At 42.7% G+C, this 23,148-nt stretch overlaps 1 protein-coding gene across 6 annotated transcripts in view; it reads left to right on the plus strand.

Moving 5' to 3' along the window:
- The window catches only part of LOC124613943, a 596,835-nt gene that overhangs the window by 521,854 nt on the left and 51,833 nt on the right, over positions 1–23,148 (plus strand). For all 6 annotated transcript variants that reach the window (XM_047142701.1, XM_047142711.1, XM_047142747.1 and 3 more), the window contains one exon: positions 21,962–22,085. In XM_047142701.1, the coding sequence (XP_046998657.1) occupies positions 21,962–22,085 (124 nt within the window). The remainder of the gene's footprint in view (positions 1–21,961; positions 22,086–23,148) is intronic.

The following is a 23,148-nucleotide window of genomic DNA, read 5'->3' on the forward strand; positions in this document are numbered from 1 at the left end:
TGTGAGTTGCTACTGAGTTGTTTGCCTCACAATACACTAGCGGAAATTTTGCAGGTCGCCCGGAACGTGCCCTAGATTCTTTCTTTGAAGAATCCAGTGGACCAGGGACTGACTCATGTCAACATGGTTCGTAAACAGCAACTACTAATTATGAATGAAATAAGTAATCGTTTAATTTATCGTGTACACGTGCTGTTTTCTCTATACTTCTCGACTGTAAACATTGTTGCAAACTAAATAAAAAAAAGATAATGATTGAAAATTTACACGATCTTTTGTCTGTGATGTGAAAAATGTCGCAACAAAAATAAATGTTTGCTCACTGGTAACCTGGCCTGATACGACACCTGTTAAAAGTAAAATAAACATTTCTGCTTACTGTTACGACATGATCATCAGTTTCCTCTGCTGTTACGGGCAACGAGGCACCTGGCGTTTCCTGATGAATCGGGAACTTCATTTCTACAAAGTACGACCTGGTGCTTTCATATGTCTTTTCCAGCCCATTTCCTGATCTTAAGTCTTTCACTTTTTTCAGTCCTTTTCGGAAATTCGCTCGAAACGAATGGAGTTTCACCCGATTACGGCAGGAACTGACGTGCATTGCTCAATAACACTTCTAAACGGTACAATGTATTGAACTAGCTTCATTATTTGTTACAGCTCTGCAGTCTTTTTCAGTTTATTGCGCAAACTGTTAGTGCCGATCTCAGGCTGTCAATATTATTGCGCAATAAATACCGAGCGTGAGAGTGTCGCTTAAGGCAGCTACAGGTGTTGAACAAAATTATGGAAACACTTCTAGAAATACGTGCTTGGATATAAATCCAGATGATAACCACGCCTGCAGGTTGCGCCTTTGTATTTAACCACGAACGACACATGTGCAACGTCCTCAAACATTGCAAGTGTCAGTCATGGTCAGAACAGTGTTCGGTGTAGTAGTGAGCGCATATGTCGGAGCTAAGTGAATATGAACGTGGGCAAGTTGTTGGTGCTCGTATAGTGAATGCTTACGTAACAAAGCTGGCCGAAATGTTTGGCGTTACGAGAGGCACCGTATCGAAGATCAAGACCACATGCAGGGAAATCGGAAAAACATCATTCACCGGGTCACAACGCGGACGAAAGTGGCTGTTGAGTGATGATGACGGACGGTTCTTGAAGATGACGGCTGCATGAGTCATTGCAGAACTGAATGTCACACTCCTGAACCCGGTAAGTACCAAAAAACACGACGGGAGCTCCAGTGGCAGGAATTGAAGAGCGAGGTGGAATTTCGAAACCATGTGTCAGTGATTCAAGTGTCGTTAATAGCAAAACATAGTGCAAAACCTGCACTATACAGAGCAATGGAAGAAAGTTATTTGGTTGGACGGGTCTTGTTCCACACTTTAAAACTTCTTGCCCACTTTACGTCCCAAGAGTGAAGCATTATGGGAGTTCGGTGATCATTTGGGCAGCCAATCGTGGTATTCCAAAGTCACCATGGTTACTCTGGAAGGTCGAACTACTACCAAGGATTAAGTGTACCATTTTGGCTGATAAGGTCCATCCTATGTCACAGTACGTATTTCCCAATGACGATGCTGTGTTTCAAGACGAAAAGGCCCCTGCTCACACCTGTCGCATCGTCCAAGACTGGTTTTGTGAGCACGAGGACGAAGTGTCGCATGTCCCATGGCCATCACAGTCGCCAGATCTCAACCTTTGTGCTCTAGAGCGTTACCTGATTTGACATTATTTTGCAGGAAGAATGGTATAAGATTCCCTTGTCCGTTCCGAGACGACTGCAAGCTGTTTTGAAGAGCGAAGGCGGCACCAGCACCAGAACCACTTTGTTGCTCGTTGCCATAGAATATTTGCCCTCTACTGTGCACTGCCGTCGGATCCCCCTGTGTGCACCATGTGGCGTGTGATAGCGGAACGGCAGCCCGGCCTTATCCTAGGGTTCATCGCTCTGTAATTGAGCTGCCCTGGTGCTACGTTTTCGCATGCTGTTTCCAGACTCCACGCTCCAGCGGCTCCACACGAGACTCAACGAGGCGGCCTTCAGAAAACTGTGGTTCTCCTCAGGCAGGTACAGCGGTCACAGACAGTGCCGTAGCCAGCCCAGTGTTCGTGCGACCTTAGAGATAGCATTTAAACACTTTCATTATTGTCTGAAATTATCAAGTTGGTGAGCTCCTTCACCTGAGGAGTTGGTAGGAGTACATCTGACATCAGGATTAATAATCACCTGTCTAAGTCGATTAGGGTTATACTTGAAATGCTGTGTAAAATAAAACATCAAAGCAGGCTCCGTACCCGGAAATTTTTCTTTTACGGGTGTATAAAATAAGATACACCGCATTCGAATTACCCGCATATTTCAGACCATGTGGCACAAAACAGGAACAGCGAGCGTTGCGATGAACTCGTTTAAGTAACGTTACGTGCTCAAATACTTACCCTAGATTTACGGTGCAAGTTTCACTTAGTTACCCCTAAGTTACTCGAGAACTAAGTGGGTATCGTTCCTTGTTCATACTAGATTCGACTGTGCCAGTCCTGTAAGATTTAATTAGTTCTACACAGTAGGAGGAGACGCTCGTTTGAAACGATTGTTCATGCACGGAGAAGTTAAAACACAGAATGAACACATACAGGGAGGCCATATTATTGTTGCGCACTGCGGAGAGAAATAAGATCCTCTTGGTTGATAAAGGCATTGTAACGGTTTCCCTTGTGATAGAAACACTGTCTGGCTTCGGTGTCCGAGGATCAATTCGCATTGGCTTTGCAGGGCGTGTAGTTAAACCGCAAAGTGGAAGCCTTAAAATACTGTGGTCAACTAACCAAATTGTGTGACGTTGAGTTGAAACGTCAGCAAACCGCGTAGCGTGACTGAATTTTCCGTTCCTTCCGACCGCTTTCATTGCACTTGGGGACCATTTCGCATTGCTTCATTCTGACATCCGTCTGGTAGCGTATATCACGAAAGAAGTGAATACGCGAAGTCTGCATTGATCGTAAACTCGTCAACTGTGAATGAATGCATAGAAAGCGGCGCATCGCATCGGCAAACAAGGCCACGCCACACATACCACGTCGCGATAACATTCCGTGTCAGCGGCTGCAGCTTCCTGGTTGCCACAGCTCGCAAGTGGTAACCCCTCCAAAAACATTGTGCTGAGTTTTGCAAGCTGGCACTCAAACTTGTGGATCGGTCGTGTGATCCTTATTTAACTTTAGTATCTGATTGTAGGCATTTTCCCCGTATCTATTTAAAGTATTTATGATGCAGCATAACGTAAACGCGGCAGAACGACAAATCTCCAGCAAGGAAGTTGCGTAGGTTCTCACTATAACTGTAGTCTACAAATTTCACGCGCCAAACTACCAGTGATTTGAAAAGGGTGTGCCCAGGAACCGTTACGAACATTTTAAATTGTTCAACTGTTTTTTGTCCGCACGTGGGTAGCTTTACTGGATTGCAAATGAGGAACGATTAGTCTACAACTTTCATCAAACAAGGCAACTTTCTGGGAAGGCCGTACATGGGAACACAATTACTGTAATGATGGCGAGTGACGTGGATCCAATTCGAGTACTCAGTAGTGGCGTGGCATACAGGTTAAATTTGTCACCGAGATTCAAACTACTTAATTTCTTAATTTGAATTTAATGTTGGAATCGAAATCTAAAAACTATTGCATATATCGTTGCAAATTATCTGAGTGTTTCAAATTAGAATAATCAATGAGCAGCGAGCTTAAGAGCCGCTGGAGTCGCTAAAACCGACTTAATTCTGTTTAAATTATGCCTAGAGAAATCTTTGCAATATTTTATCTCACTAAGCGGCTGAGTATGTTACAGCGCCTCCGGTGATAGCGGTGGTGGTATTATTATTATTATTATTATTATTATTATTTAGATTTAGACGTAAATTTCTCGTACGTTATGCTGTGATGAATGAAACAATTTATTTCAACGCAGCACCGTTAGTGCAAATACGACACGATATAAAAAATTCGGCTTTGCATACCTCGGAAAGATAACCGATCGCGTGGAACGGTCTTCAGTATTATGACGTTCGCAAGGCCGCACGCGTAACCCATGTGGCTGTGAGACGGATCGAGCCGCTATCGATAGTGGCACGGCCGTGTTGTGAGGTCGCAGTCGACACGCTGATGACGCGGTCGACCATGCGCTGGCCGGCCTTGGGCGGCAGCTGGTCGCGTCAGTCTCGACAGCGCGAGCGCCGTAGCGAGAGTCCATGACGCTGTACAAGGGCCTCACCTTCAGGACCAGGGCCAGCGACGACCTGCCACCCTGGTAAACATCGGCGTCGCTCTGTTTACCTTACTGTGTGTGTGTGTGTGTGTGTGTGTGTGTGTGTCAGTCATTAACTTACAGTGTTGTTGTTATACCTCCACGAAAACAATAGCAAGTGTGTACATTTGTCACCACACGGCTTGTGACACTAGCTTCTGATGAGCAGTGTCAAGTGCATGATGCGTTAGTTTATCTAAAAACCACTTATTAAAATGCGGCGAAGGTGTAACCATTTCATTGTCAAATAAAACAGAAAAGAGAGCGACGAATACTGCTATGTAGTTGCATGTGGGTGATCATGAATTAGTATAAAATTAAGTTTCCAATAGGATAACTTTCCAGATAAACAACTATACTTGGGAAGCAGTGTTTAAATATATTCTGTGTTTGTGAGAGATTGGACTAAGAAGTTTGCACAGATTAGGTCTGTGTTGTTCTGCGTCGATTTATTTATACTGCTTTGCCACGGGGAAACCGCTTACTTTGTCCTGCAAACTTCATAGTGAACACGCAATAAAATGTGGCAACTGTAAAGAAACCGGTCCCTATATTATCATCCATTGCCTGTTGCGAGTGGTACAGTCTAAAGGTGCAAACCCCCCCCGGATTACATTTTCTTCCAAATATATAACCGACGTAATAAAGGCGTTACTTCACACTCATTATAAATATTGTGATGCCTGTAAACCATTACCGGTACTGCCTTTCATCGGTTTACTAAGTTGTTGTGGCACACACAATACAAACTAACTCTGGTGAAGGCCATTTGCACATAAAGCATTTCTGACACTGGTGCCGAATCACATTGTTCATCAGATCACTTTTTCTCAACTACCGGCAACGCTACGTAGCTTTGTAAACGAGATTACGTTTTTACAGTGAAACTTAGTTTCTCTCTCTCGGTTGAATTCTCTTCGCACTTAATTCTCATCACGGATATACGGAATATGAAAAATAAAGAAGAGAAAGCACAGAGGTCGTTTTGCGTACCTTTGCAACATAATTTATTACTGTGTCGTTTCTCTCAGGTATTTGCTTCATGCTGTGCGCGAAGCACGTGAGAAATTTCAGTGAACTAGATTGGAAATGCCCTTCTGACTGGAGGTGAAGGCAACTTTCCCGGCGGAACTAGTTTCAAGTCTGTGACGGTCGCTCGAACGGAGCGCCCGTGAGTGTAGTCACGGTATATAGTTCACATACATGGCTCTACACGTCCTTCAGTTGAAAATGATCGAGAAGTGTGCACTGCATCTGCAAAAGAACTAAATGCAGTCCGGTTATTCCTAGAATAATGGTCCAGCGTTTGATTTCAAGTAGGCATGGAACTCGTGTCGGGCGAAGTGATGGATCGTAACAGATCTGTACAGTAGTCCATGCGAAGTCTTTTGCAGACTTAATTTGTTCTCTTTGACGTCGTTGCGCAAATTCATAGAACCAGTAGTTGAGAAAGACCACAAGATTTCTGCTCTCTCCATCTTACATTTCAAAGAGACATGAGAATAATAGGGATTACCGCACGTGCCGTTTTCTCCTCGAGCCATACGCATAGCAGTCACTAATATTGATAAGAAATACCCTTCGGCGTACAAAGGCTCGCAGACTTGTACTTTGCTCCTCTGTCCCTGTACCTCATTTCGACGTTTACCAAAGAAACGTTGTGCCAGATGTAAGATTTTCACAAAATAGAGGTCCGAATGCTGAATGTTTCAAGATAGTGTGTGTGTCTGAAGTAGCATTCTGTGTGGTAGATAAGTTTTTGATGAACTGTGGCGCTCGCTATCTGGAGTCAGTAACTTGGAAGTACGCTGCTTTGTTTCCATTGTGATTCGCTATGTCGCTGTGCACCTTACTGTGCTGATGGCGCTGCAAAAAGGAATAGAGTCTTTTAAGTGAATGGACAAAGGAAGTTGGTCAGCGCATACCACAGAGCGCAGGAGCACCCAAGCTGCACTGTAGTGATGCGAACATCTTTGTGTGTTTTAAGTGCTGTCTAAAGTGTTAAAGTTTCTCGAATGGGTGAGTTGTTACCGTTCAACTATATGATCCGACGAATAATTCTTTAATTGGAGTAAAGTCACCGTGGCTATTCACATCGTAAATGTTGCTTTGAGGATGTACAGTTTCTGCCGGTCTGTGCCTTTCATGGCGCTGAAGTTTTTTCCGGACTATTCTTTCCTACTTCCCACTATAGTCTGTCTTGCCGGACCATGTCGGTGTCTGAGCTTAAAATACGCGGCCAGGAATCCCTGGCTCTGGCGCTTCCCACGCGTGCGTGAGATTCGGAACTGGCCTCGCTCCAGGTGCGGTCCGGAAGTGGCGGACCGCGACAGCTTTTTGACACACGAGACCTGTGGAGCTGCGACGCCGGGACCCGCCCTGCTGGCGCGCTCACGTGGGAACGCGCGCTGCTCTTTGGCCAAGCCCTCGATCCTACAATAATATGAAAATCAACTTGGGACGTGATCTCACTACCACGTAAAACAGTCGGGCTGCATCTATTAGCGTTTAAAACTTCCCCTTCGAGGCTGTGATAAAATCAGCGTACTCTGCAAGCCACCATTCATTCCCTTTCCTTCCACTCACAAATGGCGCAAGGAAAAACTATTCGTCGTGTGAGCCTAATTTCTCTTACCTTCGTGGTCCGTACGGGACATGTACATTGGCGGCAATAAACTCGTTCTGCAGCCATATTCAAATGTTGGTTCTCTAGAGTTTCTCAGTAATGTTTCGCGTAAAAGATATATTCTTCACTCCAGATATTTCCATTTCAGTTAACGAAACATCTCCGTAATACTACCGGTGACAAATCTATCAGCCCACCTAAAAATTGCTTCGGTGTCTTCCTTTTATCATACATGGTGGGATCCCAAACACTTGAGCAGTACTCAAGAATGGGTCGCACCAGTGTTCCATGCACACTTCGTAATAGATGATCTACAGTCTCCTAATATACCGAAATTAACAATTCACCTTTACTACCGTCCTTACGTTCTCGTTTCATATCGCTTTGCAGCGCTACGCCTAGATACTTAGTCGGTGTAGCTGTCAAGCAGCACATTACTGATGTTGTATAAAAACGTTACGGGATTGTTTTCGTACTCATCTACCTTAAGTTACGTATTTTTACATTTAGAATAACCTCCCATTCAACACAGCGTCTAGAAAATTTTCCTCTTGTATTCTCCAACAGTCATTCAACACCACCTGCCCGTACACCACAGAGTCATCAGCAAACAGCTGCTCACCTTGTCCGTCAGATCATTTATCTATATAGAGAACAAAACCGGTCCTATCACACTTCCCTAGGGCACTCCTGACTATACCCTTGGCTCTTAAGAACACTCGCCGTCGAGGGCAACATACTGGGTTCTCCTACTTGGAGCCACACGCGTATCTGGGGAAACTATTCCTTACGCTCGTACCTGCAGTGGGTTACCGTATTAGACGCTCTCCGGAAATCTAGGAATATGAAATCCGCCTGTTGCCCTACATCCATGACCAACGGATATCGTCTGAGAACAGGGCAAGCTGAATTTCGCAGGAACGATGCTTAAATCCAACTTAAATCGGTGTTGGTGCCATTGTAAAATGGTCCAATAATCGACTTGTCTGATAGCAACGCGGTAAAGTTGCGTTTACCTACGATTAGGGATACTTTCACGTGGCCGGCGAAAGAGGTGCATTTGTATCTTCATAACAGGAACCGTAATAGAAATGCATGTTAGAGAAGACTTCGTGGATTCAGCGAAGGGCTACTCACTTATTCGTACACCCCCCCCCCCCCTTCCCCCCTTCCCCGCGTACATCACGGTGCGGTCGACGGAAAGCTGGAGACCGCATTAACTATAATGCTGCCAGGACTTGGCCTTGTTTGCTCCTTAGTAGAGGAACTAAACGTTGTTTGACGTTCTTACAGGAAAGACAGTTTAAGGTCGTACATAAAAAAATGCTGTCTCCGTGGTGAGTTCACTTTTATCGGTGCCAGTACAGAATACCGAGATCGAATTTCTTTTTTCAGCGTATCAGTTACGGTAGCAGTGTAGGTAGTTGACACTGAACTGGCACTATTTAACTTTTGTACCGTATTATTGAACGAAAATGATTGGAGAGCAGTTCTCAGTTGCAATCACTTAAAGGCAGTTTGTTAAATTAGAGTACAAGGCAACTTGAGAGGATGATGCCAGTGAGAATGGCGGCTGCGGAGATTACTTTTCAACAAACAAAAAGGCGGCAAAGAGCAACACGAATGATGTACTGCTCGGCTGAACGTTGGCGACATCGAAATTGATGACATCGAATAGCAACTAGCAGATAACTGCAGGCAGATTAAGGTAGTCAAAAATCCATCAAAACTACCCACGGATGTAATTAATTAGGCATACGTGTCTCTCTCTCTCTCCCTCCCACCCTCCCTCTCTCCCAACATTGTATTTGTGCTTCATGAGGTGGCCTTATGCCTGGGAGGAAACCTTCCAAATGTGTACGTCAATTTTATCTCGGTCATTCTTTACATCCGGTCTTCGTATTGAACAGAGTGAGTGAAACATTCCACAGTCTATGTTGGGTGGATCAGAGGGCAGATAAGTTCAACGCTTCCTTTGAAGGTATAAATTATACTAGAAATGTAAAAAAACCTTGCGAGAAATTCACAATACGAACAAGACCTAGTATATTAAACTTGCCCTGCCGTAATTTGTTGGTGTTTTGATGTTTCTCGAACTACTGCAAATCAATGCTTCAAGCGCGCAGTAAATATTTTGTCGGTGTAGGTTCAGTGTTGAAGCCGTAATTGTGCTTATGCACACGTATGAACAACAATCAGTGCCACATGATGAGCGTCACTCACACCTCGCCTCTAAACCGGTAGTGATAAATTGTTTTTAAACTGACGAGTTTCTGTATGTGCTTATTTCAGTTGTTATATTGGGCTGGGACTTTCAGTTTTTGGGATCAGTAATTCAGTGATAACAAAGCAAAGTTGCCGGTGTGCTTTCTATTGAACAATGAAACTACACCAATGGTGTGGCTCGATTAGGTCAAACGAACGATGAAACTGTCTACCATTGTAATTCAAAAAATGACTAAGCTGTTCAGAGTTTTGCTGTGACCAGTTTTCCACAGGTGTTGTGGTAAATAATTCCCTCCTTCGTGTCCAGTAAAAGTTTTTAATGACGTCTTTACGAGAGGAAAGCACCGTCGTTACGTACGAGTGACCGTAATGAGTGACTAACCAGGGAGAGGAAGAACAGGCAGTTATAGACCTACCGTTATGGTAGTGTGTCATAATGCTAAGTTTTCGGAATGAATCAGCTGCACAGCATAGTGGTACGCTGCAGTGAAACTTACATCGAACAAGTACCAAAATCTATTTAGAAGGAACAAATGCTTTCACACTACAGGGAATTGTGTTTATTCTTCATAATTACGGGTTATCTGTATTTTATTGGATAATAAATTTGTGTATTAACTGTTTATTTCGGATACTTAATTTTTTACTACTACTACACAACAATAAAACTCCGTTACCCAACTACTAATACAATAAGTACTACAGAATCTGATCTGTTCGTTCATTATTCTGGTGCAATTTACCTGTAGATTATTGTTTCTGCCGTCTTACTACACTTTTCAACAGTTATTGTCGGCTGGATTCCTTGGGAGTCTGCCAGTACGTTTGCAGCGTTTCCACTATAACAAGCAGTTCAACCGACCACTGTTACGTCTTAAAGTCCATATTACTGTGATCACTTGCATCAATGCGAGGTAGATTCTTGAGAAAGAATTTCATTCGGTGGTCGCAGACCTCAGTTGTCTTCTCCCCATCCACATCGTATGTTGCCTGCCTTGATGGCAACATGCTGATGTCTGATTGAGTGTCTTGTGCAGTCTACCTTCCAGGATACTGCGTCCGAGATGTGCCTGGGCGACCCCTTCCTTGGTGCTGCTTTGGGCTCCAACATCCGTAATGCTTGATGACCATTACCCGCTGCATCCTCGTAGAGCTCGCAGTCCCACGGTTTGTGTTCTGGTGTGCTCACACTGCTGCAGGTGCAGCTATCATTCATCTAGAACAAATTTATTTATTTCCATCTACGATCTCAAATTCGTTAGGTCCTCAGACTACCGGTTTTGGTCAGCAATGACCATCTTCATATCTACAGCAAAATATGGGAAAAACACTAAACAAGTGAATCAGTCATTTGGGAAAGGCCATACAGCCACCAAAGTAAAATTTTCAGGAGAAAGAAAAAACTGTTTGGATTGTAAAACCAAAGTGTAAACGTCTTCGTTTATATTTATAGTGTAGGATCTTTAACATAGTGTGACCATAAAACTGTGCCAAAACAATACATGACCCATATTACGGTCGAGCAACCTATTTGGAGATCTACATCTACATTGATACTCCGCAAGCCACCCAACGGTGTGTGGCGGAGGGCACTTTACGTGCCACTGTCATTACCTCCCTTTCTTGTTCCAGTCGCGTATGGTTCGCGGGAAGAACGACTGTCTGAAAGCCTCCGTGCGCGCTCTAATCTCTCTAATTTTACATTCGTGATCTCCTCGGGAGGTATAAGTAGGGGGAAGCAATATATTCGATACCTCATCCAGAAACGCACCCTCTCGAAACCTGGACAGCAAGCTACACCGCGATGCAGAGCGCCTCTCTTGCAGAGTCTGCCACTTGAGTTTATTAAACATCTCCGTAACGCTATCACGGTTACCAAATAACCCGGTGACGAAACGCGCCGCTCTTCTTTGGATCTTTTCTATCTCCTCCGTCAACCCGACCTGGTACGGATCCCACACTGATGAGCAATACTCAAGTATAGGTCGAACGAGTGTTTTGTAAGCCACCTCCTTTGTTGATGGACTACATTTTCTAAGCACTCTCCCAATGAATCTCAACCTGGTACCCGCCTTACCAACAATTAATTTTATATGATCATTCCACTTCAAATCGTCCCGTACGCATACTCCCAGATATTTTACAGAAGTAACTGCTACCAGTGTTTGTTCCGCTATCATATAATCATACAATAAAGGATCCTTCTTTCTATGTATTCGCAATACATTACATTTGTCTATGTTAAGGGTCAGTTGCCACTCCCTGCACCAAGTGCCTATCCGCTGCAGATCTTCCTGTATTTCGCTACAATTTTCTAATGCAGCAACTTCTCTGTATACTACAGCATCATCCGCGAAAAGCCGCATGGAACTTCCGACACTATCTACTAGGTCATTTATATATATTGTGAAAAGCAATGGTCCCATAACACTCCCCTGTGGCACGCCAGAGGTTACGTTAACGTCTGTAGACGTCTCTCCATTGATAACAACATGCTGTGTTCTGTTTGCTAAAAACTCTTCAATCCAGCCACACAACTGGTCTGATATTCCGTAGGCTCTTACTTTGCTTATCAGGCGACAGTGCGGAACTGTATCGAACGCCTTCCGGAAGTCAAGAAAAATAGCATCTACCTGGGAGCCTGAATCTAATATTTTCTGGGTCTCATGAACAAATAAGGCGAGTTGGGTCTCACACGATCGCTGTTTCCGGAATCCATGTTGATTCCTACATAGTAGATTCTGGGTTTCCAGAAATGACATGATACGCGAGCAAAAAACATGTTCTAAAATTCTACAAGAGATCGACGTAAGAGATATAGGTCTATAGTTTTGCGCATCTGCTCGACAACCCTTCTTGAAGACTGGGACTATCTGTGCTCTTTTCCAATCATTTGGAACCCTCCGTTCCTCTAGAGACTTGCGGTACACGGCTGTTAGAAGGGGGGCAAGTTCTTTCGCGTACTCTGTGTAGAATCGAATTGGTATCCCGTCAGGTCCAGTGGACTTTCCTCTATTGAGTGATTCCAGTTGCTTTTCTATTCCTTGGACACTTATTTCGATGTCAGCCATTTTTTCGTTTGTGCGAGGATTTAGAGAAGGAACTGCAGTGCGGTCTTCCTCTGTGAAACAGCTTTGGAAGAAGGTGTTTAGTATTTCAGCTTTACGCGTGTCATCCTCTGTTTCAATGCCATCATCATCCCGTAGTGTCTGGATATGCTGTTTCGAGCCACTTACTGATTTAACGTAAGACCAGAACTTCCTAGGATTTTCTGTCAAGTCGGTACATAGAATTTTACTTTCGAATTCAATGAACGCTTCACGCATAGCCCTCCTTACGCTAACTTTGACATCGTTTAGCTTCTGTTTGTCTGAGAGGTTTTGGCTGCGTTTAAACTTGGAGTGGAGCTCTCTTTGCTTTCGCAGTAGTTTTCTAACTTTGTTGTTGTACCACGGTGGGTTTTTCCCGTCCCTCACAGTTTTACTCGGCACGTACCTGTCTAAAACGCATTTTACGATTGCCTTGAACTTTTTCCATAAACACTCAACATTGTCAGTGTCGGAACAGAAATTTTCGTTTTGATCTGTTAGGTAGTCTGAAATCTGCCTTCTATTACTCTTGCTAAACAGATAAACCTTCCTCCCTTTTTTTATATTCCTATTAACTTCCATATTCAGGGATGCTGCAACGGCCTTATGATCACTGATTCCCTGTTCTGTACATACAGAGTCGAAAAGTTCGGGTCTGTTTGTTATCAGTAGGTCCAAGATGTTATCTCCACGAGTCGGTTCTCTGTTTAATTGCTCGAGGTAATTTTCGGATAGTGCACTCAGTATAATGTCACTCGATGCTCTGTCCCTACCACCCGTCCTAAACATCTGAGTGTCCCAGTCTATATCTGGTAAATTGAAATCTCCACCTAAGACTATAACATGCTGAGAAAATTTATGTGAAATGTATTCCAAATTTTCTCTCAGTTGTTCTGCCACTAATGCTGCTGAGTCGGGAGGTCGGTAAAAGGAGCCAATTATTAACCTAGTTCGGTTGTTTAGTGTAACCTCCACCCATAATAATTCACAGGAACTATCCACTTCTACTTCACTACAGGATAAACTACTACTAACAGCGACGAACACTCCACCACCGGTTGCATGCAATCTATCCTTTCTAAACACCGTCTGTACCTTTGTAAAAATTTCGGCAGAATTTATCTCTGGCTTAAGCCAGCTTTCTGTACCTATAACGATTTCAGCTTCGGTGCTTTCTATCAGCGCTTGAAGTTCCGGTACTTTACCAACGCAGCTTCGACAGTTGACAATTACAATACCGATTGCTGCTTGGTCCCCGCATGTCCTGACTTTGCCCCACACCCGTTGAGGCTGTTGCCCTTTCTGTACTTGCCCAAGGCCATCTAACCTAAAAAACCGCCCAGCCCACGCCACACAACCCCTGCTACCCGTGTAGCCGCTTGTTGCGTGTAGTGGACTCCTGACCTATCCAGCGGAACCCGAAACCCCACCACCCTATGGCGCAAGTCGAGGAATCTGCAGCCCACACGGTTGCAGAACCGTCTCAGCCTCTGATTCGGACCCTCCACTCGGCTCTGTACCAAAGGTCCGCAGTCAGTCCTGTCGACGATGCTGCAGATGGTGAGCTCTGCTTTCATCCCGCTAGCGAGACTGGCAGTCTTCACCAAATCAGATAGCAGCCGGAAGCCAGAGAGGATTTCCTCCGATCCATAGCGACACACATCATTGGTGCCGACATGAGCGACCACCTGCAGATGGGTGCACCCTGTACCCTCCATGGCATCCGGAAGGACCCTTTCCACATCTGGAATGACTCCCCCCGGTATGCACACGGAGTGCACATTGGTTTTCTTCCCCTCTCTTGCTGCCATTTCCCTAAGGGGCCCCATTACGCGCCTGACGTTGGAGCTCCCAACTACCAGTAAGCCCACCCTCTGCGACTGCCCGGATCTTGCAGACTGAAGGGCAACCTCTGGAACAGGACAAGCAGCCATGTCAGGCCGAAGATCAGTATCAGCCTGAGACAGAGCCTGAAACCGGTTCGTCAGACAAACTGGAGAGGCTTTCCGTTCAGCCCTCCGGAATGTCTTTCGCCCCCTGCCACACCTTGAAACGACCTCCCACTCTACCACAGGTGAGGGATCAGCCTCAATGCGGGCAGTATCCCGGGCAACCACAGTCTTAGTCCGATCAGGGGATGCGTGGGACGAGCTGGCCGTCCCCGACAAACCCCCATCCGGACCCCCACAGTGATGCCCATTGGCAACAGCCTCAAGCTGTGTGACCGAAGCCAACACTGCCTGAAGCTGGGAGCGAAGGGATGCCAACTCAGCCTGCATCCGAACACAGCAGTTGCAGGCCTTTTCAGTTGGAATTGTTATTACGAAAAGTAATATTTTACGAATCGTTGATATCTTGCAGCTGCGTCAAGTAAATAAGTGATAAAAATTGTAAATAATGAAGAATTCAGCTTAATGCATATGTTGGTATGCTTTTTATTACAGTCTTCTAAGTTTAAAACAGTACAAAATAGAAGAACTTTTAATCATCACAAGCCTTTCACGCCCATTCAGGAGGTTTGTAGGCCATTCACAATTATCGTCTGGAATGTACTGAATAAGTACAGGCTTCCCTAACAAAAAATCTCCCTACAAGCTATCGATCCCCTGATATGCTTTCAGCGTACCAGGTTCACTTCGCACAATGTTCAAACATATTCTGCGGCAGTTGTAGAGGATCACTTTCTGTTCATGTGGAATTTTGGCCCGTGATTTCCTTGATGGGGCAGATTTTTATGATATTTAGGGCACCATGCCTTAAAATCAATGATATTACTAGTTTGCTTTGAATGAACTTGGAAAGTAGAACATGCTCTTTGTTTTATTGTGTCGATTTGTCTGGAGTGTATATTCGATCAATCTTGCGAACGAGTCTCTTTGCTGTGGCTAAAGTTCTATCACAAGGCAGGAACAAATGTCCTGTGATTAGATGATAATGAGTAGCCTTTAAAAAGAGCCCAGGCGATGCTGCAGCTGACAAAACTCCGGCCACGGTGTTGTTTTATTTTTACGAGGGGATCCGCCTGAAGATATGTAGCTCTTTCACCTCTTTGAGAACATTTCCCTGAAAATACTTGTTTAACAATGAGAGAACTTCGTTGGGTTTTCTACGAACCTGATCGTCATGGTATGGGGAAAATGTTACCTTACGATCACAAAAGTTGACAATGCAAAATTCAAAAACCTACAATTGTTTGCAATAAAACATTTTACGCATTGCAATACACGGCATTGGGATGCTCTGCATGTAGTCGATAGTAATGCCGCCCACACAATTGTTTTAATGGCCAAGCTTCTTGATTGCGTCAATTTTCTCGTAAAATTTCTTGGCTCTGAGTTCTTCTGTAGCCACTCTTTCCGCATAGTCATTCAAATGCGGGCTTTTAATTTTTTTGATTTAGCTCCTCACATTTATAACACGTGTCGACTTGCAGTTCTCCAAATTTGTAATCAAAAGTTTCCTTGAATTTCAAATAAAATTTGTAGTTCACTTTAACATTAGGGCATTGTTGTTTAAATAACTCATGCCTTTGCTTGACATACAATTGTGCTGATATTTTCTTCGTATGTTGTTCCAATAATGGACTTAATGTGCAGGGAATGATTCAATATGGCCATTAATCAGGGGACATACTTCTCCAGGCGTTAAGTTATGTCTTGAACCCTCAGTCTTCCACGCATGTCAACTGAAAGAGCTGTGTAGCAGTAGATCATTTAAACTATTCCACGGAGACTCAAGAACACATTTTTACAAACTTGGGTTCGTCCTCCGTCACTGCTCACGTGGAAGCCATTTGCACTTCCGAATTTATAGTATTTCACATTCTTTTTATCGGATGTCCATCAGTTGGACGTTGTAAATAACCATCCTGAGTGTCTTTATCAGCAAAACTATGCACGTGTGTAAATATTATTTGTATTTACGATTCCTCTGTCAGTCTTGAAATACATCGTGACCTAATAGTTGGCACTCCGAAAGGGCCGTATCGCAGGAGTTATGTGGAAGATGAAATAAGACTCTTAATATCAACCACATACGAGTGAGCGAGATATGGCCTTTTCCCAGGGATTGTGCGTTTCTTCGAGTACTTCCAGATTTAGAACAAAAATGGAAATGTGGTGGGTATGGACATAGTGCCTTTTTCGAAATGATTGAATCAGGTTTTGGATTGTCTACAGCTTAAAACAACAAAATGGCCAAATGAGAAGTATTAAGACATAAAATTGAAAATTATGTGCTTTAAATATGCCGAGCCAGTTCTGTTTGAAAAACCTGTCTTAATTTAGTGGAGCTGTAGTGGCATCGTCAAAAATAAACGCAAAATCAGCGTAGGGTCTTCGCACATTTATGAAATATGGTATACTAGGTTCATCTTGTGGGCAGCGCTACTGTTCATAACAAACTGCTGTAAGGTAACCACAAAATGTTTGGGATGTCAAACACCTTTCAGCCGTCTAGTTTCCAAATTTATTTTATTTTGCTATTTTTTATTTGGGTACCAGTTTCAGCGTTTCACTACGCTATCTTCAGGCCCCTGACCGACGTGAAGATTCTACCTCGGTTCTGATCAAAACAGGGGCCAGCGATACTGGTATTGGCATATTTTTGCTATGGCGATCACTTCAACCACCATCATGTCGGCAGATGGTGGTTGAAGTGATCGCTGTACCAAAAGTATACCAATGCCAGTATTGCTGGCCTCTGTTTTGATCAGAACCGAGGTAGAATCTTCACGTCGGTCAGGGGCCTGAAGATGGCGTTGTAAAACGCTGAAACTGGTAGCCAAATAGAAATGAGTTCGGAAACAAGACGGCTGAAAGGTGTTTGACATCCTGTGTCGAACAGCCGAGTCCCGCAATCACCTCTATCTACCTAAGACAATGGCAAGATATACATGATTCAGTGATTAAAGTTGGAAATTGTCAAACACAAAGCAAAGTAGGTATTGGATACAACACCGCTCTACCCAGTGAGCGCTTCTGCTGCCTCTTGTTTCTTCGCTTTAGCTCTTCTTAATAGTTGAGAGCACGGCCTGACTGCACTTCGTGGAGAATACGAATACTCGATAATCCCTATAGAATGATCGGTTTCTGGTAGATGCAATCCCAAAAGCAGTTCTTATGCGGCTGTGAATGCTCTATAGACTTGACGTTAAAACAGCGGTCGGTTCGGCCGACGTAATATTTATCACAGTTATTACAATCAGTCCTTTATACACCAGAGCCATCAAATTTGTCATACTCCCTTTTCATTTTGTTTTATTTGCAATTTTTGGGTGTTATTAACATGAAAGCCATATCTAACATTCGATTTTTCGGAAGCATGTGTCTATTTGCTGTGACATTTTACCGCGGTCATTGGAGTGTTTTTTTTGTCTTTCGATTTCGGATAGATTCGTAGCATACTGGCCATGGCCAGTGTGGCGGAACCAGTTTATATTATTTCGTGACTTTAAATACTTATAAATTGTATTTCAGGTAGATCAAAAAATATAAAACCAGTTACCTATTGCCAGCGTAACAGTTCGTTTGATCTCAAAAATGATTATCCCGGCTAATATTTGTGACTCTGCTAAAGAAATCTCCACTTGACGTTGTGTAGAAATGTCTGTAGAGTCGTGAGAGAGTCACAATTGCGTATCATTTATCAGATTTTACACAACTGTTACTTAAGATAGAAGCACTTTCCTCTAGCAAAGGGAACATTTAGTCACAAAATACTACCCACGCACAACACTGACGTATGTCTCATATTAAAATATTTCATTTAAGTCGTCAGAAATAATTAGGCTCCATAGATCAGGAAATAAGAAACTGATACTACGTAACGTGCTGTGAACACTGTTTTTAAAGATTCAGTCTAAGTTGAATTCTGTCTTTTAAAGGAGATTCGGGATCACCGGTGCACATCTATTTCCATTCATTTATTTCTAACATCATCTATGTTTGTTAAAATTCTCGATTAAAAACTGAAAACTGCCGCGGAGATATTTTTGCTAAGATGGCGGCAGACAGATGATAGATCGTCTATTGTTATTCTCGATTTATGTTATCGATGTAATATATTTAAATAAAACTCCTTAAGCCTTTTATCTCTATCCTTTAGCATTTAAAATCATTTTCTATGACAAATGCCGACATATTTTTTATACCAGCTACTAGTAAACTCCGCTGTAAGTTAGTAGCGCTAATGGCTGCGCTCCTAATTGCGGAGCTGAAAATTAACACTTAAAAACATTAGATTCGATTACAGTTGAAATAAATACAAATCCACGTCTAGACAATAGCGACTCTTTTTCAAATAATAATTAACGATATATAGTTACAGGTTTTCTCTTTACAGACCTCGCAGGTCTCACGTCAGTGCCACTGACGGTGAATACAACTAGGCGAGAGCCGTTGATGAGTGATAGCGAAACGGTCGCTGATGAAAGCAGTGAGTTAATACTTCAGGCTACTAATAGTAGTCTGCGGCCATTGGTGTATTAAATTTCTTTAGCAAGGACGGCGATACGATGAGCACTGCTGTAGGCCGCTCGCCCGTGTTTGTGCTGTAACAGCGTTGTAAGGTAACAATAGACTTCCTGTTGGGGCGGCGTTTATACACGTAGCTGTGTGACGCCCGACGCAACCGTGGCGCGTGTTTGGCGTGCAGATCAGCTGGCCGCCGATCTTTGGCCAGGGCCGCCTACTGCTCTGCCAGCACGTCCACACGTGACACCGCATCGGCTGCCGTTCGGCAAGCTAAGGGCCCCCCCACGATCACTGATCACTGGCGACATCATCTGCATTATGTCGCTCCCATCGAACACGCCGCACACGAGCAATTGACGAAGCTATTTTACAAGTACTTCTAACGTCACTGTTTTGGAAAATGAACTGTTCAGTGGCGGTGACAAATGATCGTTTGTCCAATAAATAGCTGAAGAAATAAATAAAAACTAATTCATTAAACTCGATTTGAAACGCTGTTACTAGGAACTGTAGGCAATGTTACAGAATACATAACACTTCTCATTAATGCCAAGTGTTGTGGCTACATCTTTACTGTCTCTATTTTATAAATATTTCGCAGTAGTCTTTTCCATTTTCCTTCAATTATTTTTTAGTTTAACTGCAAGCATTTATACAGTAGTTTTGAAATCTCGATGTGTGTGTATAAATGTTATAAAATGAAGCGCTGCTGGTTTCCTTAATACCAGTAGAAAATTGTATGCACAGATATTTAAAGGTGAAACATTTAAATTGAAATGTCCCCTTAGCATTTTGTTGGCAGTTGAAAACTTGAATAATGGATCTAACTCAATAAATAGTCACCAGATGGACCACTGTATTTCGTTGTTATAGGCATGAAATTTCCATGGATTTCTACAGCACAATTTTCACAATGCTAATCACTGTGAAATCTAAGCATTTCCGTGTTAGTGTCAGTGTTAATGTTTGTTTTCCTTCATAATATAAGTAGCAAACCTCGTTTAAACTCCACTCCACAAAATGGTTTGTACTTCATAAATAACCGTACACTTCGATTTAAAGCTCTTACGCCACGGAGGCTCAAGGAAAACAAACTAAACTACAAAATCACATTTAATATCTAAGTAACCGACAGCTGTAATGGCATGTGCTAACTTCTGTGCACGTGCGTACATGCTTTGGACTCCTTTGAAGGCTACTTTCAACACCTAAGTGCATTACTTGGCGTGGTTAACGCTATAACTGTTTGATGGCACTTATAGATCAGTAACTAGTACAGAGAATGTAAAAGGAGGTTAAAATTCCTTTTGCACACTTCATAAGTATTCCACGGGCTCTCCCTGGTCTCCCAGGTATATAAGCAGTAATACGTTTCAAGCTGCACATTCTGAAGCACCTGTGGAGTCACTGGTGCGAGCACATCAGAAACGTGCATTTTTACATATCATTTTGGTTTCAGCCAAGAAGACACAAACACAAGGCCTTCCACATACCCTCGTGAATAGGTGTTAAGTCTGGAGATCAAGGTGGCCACAGCATTGCCACTTCCGGTAAAACTGATTGAATCGTTTGGAGGATGTAGAGTTCTAAATTGTGTGAATGTCTTTGCTCTGGTTACAGATTCACTGCACTTTCACAACAATCCAAATTTTGAACTTCCTTCGCTTTATTTGTAATATTGTCCATGTGTTATTGTGTAATGAGTAGTTATACAAGTAGTAAACTTCTGCATTCTGGCTCTAGACAGCCATTCATGGTCAATAGACTGCCATGTCACACACTACCAGTGGTGTCACAGGATGCATTATGGAGGAGTACGTGGTCAGCACACCACTCTCGGGATCATTGTAGTGATTCTCGACTTTTGAACCACTACAAGTTGGTTGAATAGCTCTTCAGTTAGCTTAACAATGCTGATGGTACCCAGTACTAGTCCTCCCACCAATGAAAAATTGGGAAGCAGTACTCTGAATCAAATCTGGGTTCCCCACATGGCAGCAGGCTGTGCTGGCCACTGAGTTATGGAAACAGACATTGAACATTTATAGCTGTTTGTAGGCACTACATTCATGTTGAATTGCCTTGCACATCATGCAATGATCAGCCTTAAATAGGAAACACAAATACTGAGTGTTTCCAAACTTGTCATGAAAGGTTGATGCCAAATTTCATTTCTGCCATCCCACTATCTTATTTGGGAACTCATTCTATGCATATTGATTGTCTGCAGAAAGTCTTTGAATTGATTTATTAAGGTATAATGTTAAATTGGCTCCATAGTAATAGAATCTTTCATAAAGAAAAGTAACTTAATTCTATTTCAGTTAAGTAAAATACATATTGACCTCTTTATACGCACCAGAGCCTCTCCTTATGGAACTCGTGGAACAAAAATTATGTAAGGCAAAAAATTAATCTACAAAGTGTTACAAATATTCTCTCTTCAATTTTATGATAAAAATTAAACTAAAATAATTAACTTCAGAATTTCCATTGCAGTTTGTTAGTAAGAGCATAGAAATTGAACTGTTTGGCATATACATTCTTGACAGCTGCTAAAATACTGTATACCTATGAAGAAAATCTTGTTAATGAATGTGACAAGTTTTTATGGATCATTACATGATTGCTGTATGGTGATACACCCCAGAGACTCCACTAATAAGTAAACTATTCTATTACTCCTAGACAAGTAGAACGTCCTGATGTATTGTATCTTAAATACTGCGACTGTTGTGCACAAGTAGTGTAGTACACAAGTGTGTGGGTTAGAAATTTCTAGCCAATTATTTGGTGTTCCTAACCTCGTCTCTGTTAGCTTTCAATGCGAAAACTGATCAGTCCATTAAACTTGGGGATTGCAAATAATAAAACTCGGACAATTAAGCTGTTTTTTTGATTTCTAACGTGAGAATTAATGACTACTTATGGAATTACGTGAACAAGAATGTATTAGAACAACAACATTGATTCCTTTTTCAGTTCTGGCATAAATTATGAAATTTCAAGATGTGCAGATGTGCAGAAGGGCATTTATGGGATAGTGATAAATTGTGTATTTGTCAAAAGGGAGGGGGGGGTGGGTGTGTGTGTGTGTGTGTGTGTGTGTGTGTGTGTGTGTGTGTGTGTATTATTAACTCTTCCCCACACATCCAGTAGCATGATAGCATTGAAACCTGTCATTGTCATGTGTCCCAGAGTCACATGCAAACAATTTTTTTTTTTTTTTGCAGGTTGGTGGCGGGACGTCCATCACGCGCCCTGAGATCTCGTACAGGGAGCACACCGACACCAACTCCTGACTCGCCTAAGTCCTCTGTGGGGGCCAAGGCTAGTCCTCTCCGTCCTACCAGGCAGGTGAGTGGCTAAAACGTTTTAATATATATCAAACATTTACAGGATTAACAGCTTCTTCTGTCATTATAACCTTATGCTTACATGCATGCCAAATCTCAGAAACAGTTTGTTGAGATGAACTAGGGATTGATATGTTTTTAGTCACAAGTGGACAGTGAAAAATGCACTAAATATCTAAAGTCACTGTATCAGCTTGCACAGGAAACCCACAACAATGTTACAGGATATTTTTATAAGTGTATAGAGGCTCTCTCTTCTTCTCTTACCAAGTAAGGTTCTGTTATGATATCCTGGCAGTTGCATCTCACTATGACACAAATGATATACTAAAGGACTCTAGGAAAAGAGTCACATTGACTCTTGAATACCAGTGATATCTTCAACAGATGGTCCATAAGTAAAAATTATCAATATACTGTAGTAATCCTGAATACCATTGTTTTCCCTACAGTTATTGCCTTCTGCAGCTCCCTCTAGTACTATGGAAGTCATTCACTGATGTTTGAACAGATGTCCTATCATCCTGTCCCTTCTCTCTGTCGGCATTTTCCACATATTCTTTTCATCTCTAGTTCTTTGCAGAACCTCCTCATTCCTTACCTTATCAGTCCACCTAATTTTCAATATTTTTCTGTAGCACCACATCTCAAATGCTTAGATTTTCTTCTGTTCCAGTTTTCCTACAGTCCATGTTTCACTACCATACAATGCTGTGCTCCAAATGTACATTCTCAGACATTTCTTCCTCAAATTAAGGCCCATGTATGATGCTAGTAGACTTCTGTTGCCCAGAAATGCTCTGTTTGCCAGTGCTAGTGTGCTTTTTAGGTTCTCCTTGCTCTGCCCGTCATTGGTTACTTTGCTGCCTAGGTAGAATAATTCCTTAACTTCATCTACTTCATGACCAACAATTCTAATGTTAAGTTTCTTGCTGTTCTCATTTCTGCTACTTCTCATTACTGCTGTCTTTCTTCGATTTACCCCCAATCCATATCCTGTACTCATTAGATTGTTCATTCCATCCAGCAGATCATGTTATTATTCTTCACTTTCACTCAGGATA

This window comes from Schistocerca americana, chromosome 1, assembly GCF_021461395.2.
Source record: "Schistocerca americana isolate TAMUIC-IGC-003095 chromosome 1, iqSchAmer2.1, whole genome shotgun sequence".
In the NCBI taxonomy this organism is placed as follows: Eukaryota; Metazoa; Arthropoda; class Insecta; order Orthoptera; family Acrididae; genus Schistocerca; species Schistocerca americana.